Here is a 6,764-nt window from a genome sequence, read left to right on the forward strand (position 1 = left end):
ATGAACTCATTGCCGTATATAACTCAATATGGTCAGGATATCGTTTCATATGACCTTTAACTAAACTAGTTTACTTAAAAACGTATCTGAGCATGTCAGTAACAAGTATAGGTTATATATGAATATATTCTCAAATTGTATATACAACTACCTTCAAGAGGTCTTATATATATATATATATATATATATATATATATATATATATATATATATATATATTTATATATATACATATATATATATAATACAGTGTGAATGTTTATATAGTATAGTTCAATGACTATATTTCTTTATCCTTTTATAATTTTATCACATAAAAGTTTTCTTAGGTTTCAGTTGTATAAAACCCTAATGGTCTCAGTCTACCCTTTGATAATCTTCATTGATGTTTCAAGAAAAATTGATATTTTCGGAAAGCAGGTCAAACTTTACTTTGTATTCCATCTTATTTGTACAGTTGCAAGCAGTCACGTGGAGCTCTGTATCCCCAAATATCAAAGACTCCTCTATATCGACATTTCTGTCGACCCCATCAAGTGGAATTTTCAATGTCCCAAGCTTTGCACATCCTTTATCGTCAACATACTTTGGATTCTTTTCATTTGAAATAAAGACCCCGCAATCGAGCGCCTCGGCATTTGAATTCAGAGATTTAAATATGTAAGACTTCTTGTCTCCTGGCTTTATTTTATCTCCTTTGGCAACGAATTTGAAAAATACGTCTTTGCATCTTGGTCCATCTTCCATTACAACTCGTTTTGATCTGTCATGTTTAGTCTCATTGAATGCCGGCCATGTTTGAATTCCATAGGTGTACCTGGAGACTCGCTCGGTTATAAGGTCTGGCTGGTGACCGAAGTATACAGCTCCTTTGACAACGGCTAGACCTGCTTGATTAGGAACAACCACTCTGCATTTTCCTTCAAACTCTTTTTTGACAGCGTCTTGGATAACACTGCACTCTGAGAAACCCCCAACCATCAATATTACTTTTAAATCTTCACCGATGTCTGTATAAAGCTTTTTCAAATGATTGATAAGGAGTTTAATAGTAGGATCAAACATCTGCTTGAAAAATGATGATTGCATTAACAATTTGCCATTTGTACACGAAACGTCATTCTTGAAGTGTGACTTTTCAATTGCATTCGCTATGACTGCATCCATTTTGGTTTGTTTGAAACCTTGTTTACTTTGCTTTGCTACGATTTCACCGAGGGCAAACGGAATTCGAATTGCAAATTTAGACTCAGGGTTATCCTTTTTCTTTTCTTTGTTTTCGCTCTCATTTTGTTCGTTTTCAAATGCTCTTTTCTTGACTTCAAAATGTTGCCAGAAGTCAAAATAATCTTCGAGGTACTCAGAATCTTTTTGAAATATATTCATTACCGACTTCCCAAACAGATTTGTCAAAAATTCTTTAAATGCCTTGTCAATGCAGGTTCCTCCCCAACTACCGCCGCTCGCCGGGACGAGTTCAGCCAACGTACCGTCTTGCTTCAATTGATGAATTGTTATATCAGCTGTTCCCCCTTTTTGACGAAAAAAGGAGTTTTATCTTGGTTTATATGTAAATGTTTGTCAATTATAAGGTTGTACATAAATATCATTAAAAACAGTATGATGATTAAGGCATGAAGACAGATAATTTATTTTTCCAAAGGGCTGATAAAACGAAAATAATTTACTCTTTGGTACATTTTGGTCCTCTTTTGCAACAACTAATGGAATAAAATAAATCTCTATGTTAAAAATGCACTACTCCTGTTTTAAATAAACGTTTGAAATAGTAAGAGATCCGCTACCTCCAAGATCAAGAACCATGTATTTAGCCCCAGATTCTTTTCCCGCCAAGAAAAATCTTTTGTTGTCAGTTGATTCTAAATGCATCAGCTGGCAATATATGGAGGCTGCTTCGGGTTCCAATGCGATCAACAATTGGTCGCTTTTAATCCCTGCCTAAGCCGAATATATAAGTTAGATATTAAATTTCAATAAATATATCTATTTTTTCAAATACATCATTATCAACTACTGCACTATTTTTGTGTCTAATGTATCAATTTAATAGTATATTGATGATAGTCTTCTACAATACATCTGCACGTGTATATCTTATCATAAATAATTTGTTCCATTACTACCTGCACAGCTGCTACTTGCATAAACAATTTAGTGTGATACATCACAAACAAACAAATACATAACATACACTTTGTTTGTATACCAAACCTTACTTGATTCAAATTTTGGCTTACTATTAGAAATACTCTGGTTAATTTTTGGTAAAAAATGTGAAGTCGTGATCATGACTGTAATTGTGTCTAATGTATTATTTTAGTGTATTAATGCCAACTACTTGAATTATGATAGGAGTTTTTACCTGCACAGCTGCTTCTCGCATAAACATCTTTGCTGTATCATCCCATATTGCGGGTACAGTCAGTACAAATTGTATATCATCCATGGAGATCGTATTTGCCAGCTTGTTTTCAAGGGTTTTCAAAAGGTGCTCTCTCATATGGTTAATGCAATATGTAAATACTGTCATGGCATCAACAAATGAGTCATTCTCTGCCATAATTTGCGTTTTTCTGTGGACTCTCTTAATAAAAAAAACCCAACAAGTTTAATGTAGTTATTCACTAATATTTACATTTTCAGCTCTTTGTCTACGATAGCATTACGAATCAATTTTAGGACTGCATTTAGGCCCCTAAGGCCCCTTAGGGGCCTAAATGCAGTCCTAAAGAAGAACCTACCAATCCTTTACAGCAATGATAAAATGGTTGAGGTTTTCGAAAAACCCCCGATGGCAGCTTTCAAGCGCCCTAGAAACCTTAAGGACATGGTGGTAAGAACCAAACTAAAGAACCATCTGCCTAATGGTGGCTTTAGAACTTGTTCTGACACCAGATGTCTGTTGTGCAAACACAGCTCTGATGCAGACGACTTCTCTAGCCCCATTACTGGCCGTACTTACAAAATTTTCGCAAATACTTCTTGTCGTACGGACAATTGTGTATATCTCATCAATTGTAAATTTTGTCAGAAACAATACGTAGGGGAAACAGGAGACCTCCGCAGGCGCATCAATAATCATCGTTCCTCCATCAAAACTAAGAAAATTAAAGAACCCGTCGGGGAACATTTTAATTTAGATGATCACAAATGGGAGGACATGATGGTTTTGGTCATTGATCACAACCCTAACTGGACAGATGCGGAGAGAAAAAATAAAGAAAAATTTTGGATGCATAGACTGAAGTCATTCCGCCCTGACGGCATTAACAAATTAAGTGACTTCACCAAAATGAACATCAGCTAAGTACTGATTTGTTTTCGTAGCAATATCACCATCTTCATCTTTTTCGGTCCATGTACAAACTATTAATCATGTTTTTTATTCAAATTATTAGTTATTTCCTTAATCGGTTTTGTTCTTTTGCTTTATTTCACTTCCATTAGTTTTTACATTCATGATTATTTATGTGGTCTTTTACAGGGCCAATCTTCCCTACAAACTTTCACTACGAATTATCTTACTAGTACAACTTAATTAACAGCAACCCCCAATTAGCAAGTTAATTCGTTCGCGTTATCTCTCAGCACTTCTTCACAGACCGTCCGCTGCGTCGGACGGGATTTTTCTTTCTCGGGCTCGAATTCTTAAATGCTGCCACGTTTTGATCCGGTGTTTAAACATTATCTAGTTTTTATATATTATTTAGTTTAGTTTAGTGCTAGTTTTGTAGATGTTTTTCTTCTTTCTTATGTAGTTTTTATTTTGTTGTCCTGAAGAAGGGACGGGTTGTCCCGAAAATTTGACAATATTTTACTTTATTGTTCGTGTCGTTGGTTATTTTTAGTGCTTTTATATATATATATATATATATATATATATATATATATATATATATATATATATATATATATATAAAAGTCCAAAATTTGATCACCCATATCTCAGAAAGGAAAAATATTTTGAAATGCAGTACAGAAGAAAAGTTGTTCAAAATGATGTTCTTAACTATATGCAACTTTCAAAATTTCGTTAAACGGACCCTATAAGGAGAAAAGGGATCGGACCCTAAAACGTTCTTTCCCATATATCTCCAACATGGTAACGAATTTTTAAACATTTGTTGACAAAATGTTTTTAGAATTAAATGTCCTTTTATTTGATATCAAGAAAAACGGGCTGATCCCTTAAATTAAGGGACCAAAAGTTTCTTAAGTGATTTATCTATATCCCTTTATTGAGAGCTGTTTTGTGAAAGGTTATTTAAGCTGAATCAGGTGTAATACGTTTGAATATCCTAACAATATAATAATTTCCTCTAGCGTTACCTAATTAGGGTTTTTAGGGGCCAGTGGTAAACAAATTTAATCTTTTCTATCTTAATTGGAAGAAATGCAAGTATTTAAAAAGCTATGTAAGATAACTTATAAAAAGCGATACAAAAAAAATTAGTACTTCACTCTTTTTTCCATATCATGTTTTTTGTCGAAAACTTGAGCTTTCAGCTCAGGTGAGCTAAAACAGCATAACCACATTTCAATTTTTGGTGTTAGTTATATAATATAATATTAGTAATAATATGCCGAGTACATGAAGAGTAGCTCATAAATTGTAAAAAAAAAAAACTTAAATATATTGTAGCTTTTGGAGGTTTTGACCCTGTTCCCAACCAAAAGCATTGCTTAAAACTCACTTGCGTCTGACAGTAACATTTAGAGTCCCGGCCTTTTGGGCCCTTCTTCAACAATCTTAGATCCGCCACTGCATTTATAATTTACTAGAGATATATACAACGCTCAAATTTGTAATCGCGGCAGTCATCATTATACCTGTATGCTTTGCCATGTTTAAGTAGTTAAAAACTAATCAGGTAAGGTGCTAAAAGACACTTTGGTATGGCATAGTCCACAACTCTTGACTTTGAGATATCACTAAGCACCATAGCTAGCCTTCTAACTTTTCTTGACATTGAAATATATATATATATATATATATATATATATATATATATATATATATATATATATATATATATATATATATATATATATATATATATAAATGAAATATTGTATAAGACTTATGTGGATGCAAAAGCAAATCATTTATTGTTCAATTATCTTGTTTCATTACAGATCTCGAGGTCACACTTGATTACCATGCAAAATTTTCCTTATAACATGTATAATACGCTTGTTACAAGGATTAATGATTTATAATATTACGGTAGAAAAAGGTACCCCTTTCAACGTTTAATAATATTTACCGCGGAGAAAAGTGCCCCTTTTTACCGATTTAATAGGGACATTTCAACATAAAATGATATTCATCTTCTATGTCTAAAGTACATAAAGGACATAAACGTCTTTGTAATAGAACATAACTAGTCGATACTCTACGTATTATCTAATTTAATACCTGCAACCGGTTTATCAGTCGTAACGAATTGCTATAAACCAATAAGCAATTTTGCAACCGATTGTCATCAGCCCCCCCCCCTCCCCCACATAACACGCAGAAAGAGTAAATAACCTATTAATTACCTTTTCAAGTGATTGTTTCAGAATCATCTTAAAACGTTGAAAAAAGAAGTACTTCTTACAGTCTTCGCCATCTTCTGTTAACGACGCATATTTCTTCTCAGCATCAAATCCAAATGAATTAAAAGATTGGTCTGGGTTTAGAAGAAGAGCGCTCGGTGTCTTATAGGATCTAAGTTCACCACTAGACCATACATTAGCCTTCACATCAGGCCATTCATTCTTAAACGAATAAGCATAACCGGAATAAACAGTTCCAAAGTCAATAGCAGCAACTAAAAGTTTGGTAGTACATTTTGATGGTCTTTCTTTGATAGAGGATCCTAATTGTTGTTCGGCCATAACGAAAAATTGTTTACTTTCGGTTTGATAGTCAAATTGATTTAAATTTAAACACGTCAGTCAGACGCGGATCCATCGTTTGTTTTTGTAAGGGAGTGGGCAGGAGGTTGAGGTAAAATTGGTATTAATTATGAAGTATGTGGCAGAGTAAAACGTGGTGCTCAAGTTAATGTAGGTTAAGTTGAGTAACTCTGATCTATAGCTCCAATTCTAAAATTAAAGAATTTGAAGACTTTGCAATGCCAAATACTACAGAATTAAATCTACTTTGAAAATATTTATATAGTCATGCTCTTAGATATTTAATTAAAAAACCCCTAAAATATTTTTTTTAAAAACCCAGATAAAAATATTTTAAAAGTTCGATTATAATTATGATTCACAAATTGTACTTAAGTTTCTGCGAAAAAAATAAATACAAAGTCTTGAATATTGAACTTTCTTCATTTTCGTCCCTGCTTGAAAGCCGTTAATGTAAGTATGATTTCAATCTTGCAAAGTTGTCGTTATTTTTCCCTCGCAGAATGTATAATTCAATTGTATAGAGTAATCAAATAGTTTTCGAAGCGTTTCAAAAAATAATATATGAAAAAAGAATATTTTTATTAAAGAGACGTTGCAGCTCAATTTGCGCAAAAACCACGAAATGACAATTTTCCCATAACTTCCGTGAATTTTTATTTTTGAATTACGTTCGAATTCCGGAAAAATCTTTAACCCACAATTGCGAGCTAACTACTGCAGTAATATCGAATCTGCATTGCACGACAGTAGTAAGAATGGTAAAGTATATTGGAAATTGATGAAAGATTTATTTCATATCAAAGCAACAACTAAAATACCCCCATTGCAATTTCTTG

General features: G+C 33.1%; 1 protein-coding gene across 1 annotated transcript; it reads right to left on the reverse strand.

Annotated features, from left to right (window-relative positions):
* Positions 1–222: 222 nt before the first annotated feature.
* LOC128156238 (heat shock 70 kDa protein 12A-like) lies at positions 223–5,917 on the reverse strand. Its single transcript, XM_052818295.1, has 4 exons — positions 5,566–5,917; positions 2,384–2,605; positions 1,806–1,959; positions 223–1,532 (listed from the first exon to the last, which is right to left on the reverse strand). The coding sequence occupies exons 1-4, from the start codon at positions 5,902–5,904 to the stop codon at positions 391–393; spliced, it is 1,857 nt and encodes a 618-aa protein (XP_052674255.1). The 5' UTR covers positions 5,905–5,917; the 3' UTR covers positions 223–390.
* Positions 5,918–6,764: the final 847 nt, after the last annotated feature.

This window comes from Crassostrea angulata, chromosome 7, assembly GCF_025612915.1.
Source record: "Crassostrea angulata isolate pt1a10 chromosome 7, ASM2561291v2, whole genome shotgun sequence".
In the NCBI taxonomy this organism is placed as follows: Eukaryota; Metazoa; Mollusca; class Bivalvia; order Ostreida; family Ostreidae; genus Magallana; species Magallana angulata.

Bases quoted from the DNA above. Each gene is read 5' to 3' on its own strand.
- LOC128156238 (XM_052818295.1), bottom strand. From the start codon at position 5,904: ATGGCCGAACAACAATTAGGATCCTCTATCAAAGAAAGACCATCAAAA. The intron at 2,606-5,565 runs GTAATTAATAGG...TTTTTTATTAAG, and splicing joins TGAAACAATCACTTGAAAAG to AGAGTCCACAGAAAAACGCA. The intron at 1,533-1,805 runs GTAGCGGATCTC...TTCGTCAAAAAG, and splicing joins CATGGTTCTTGATCTTGGAG to GGGGAACAGCTGATATAACA.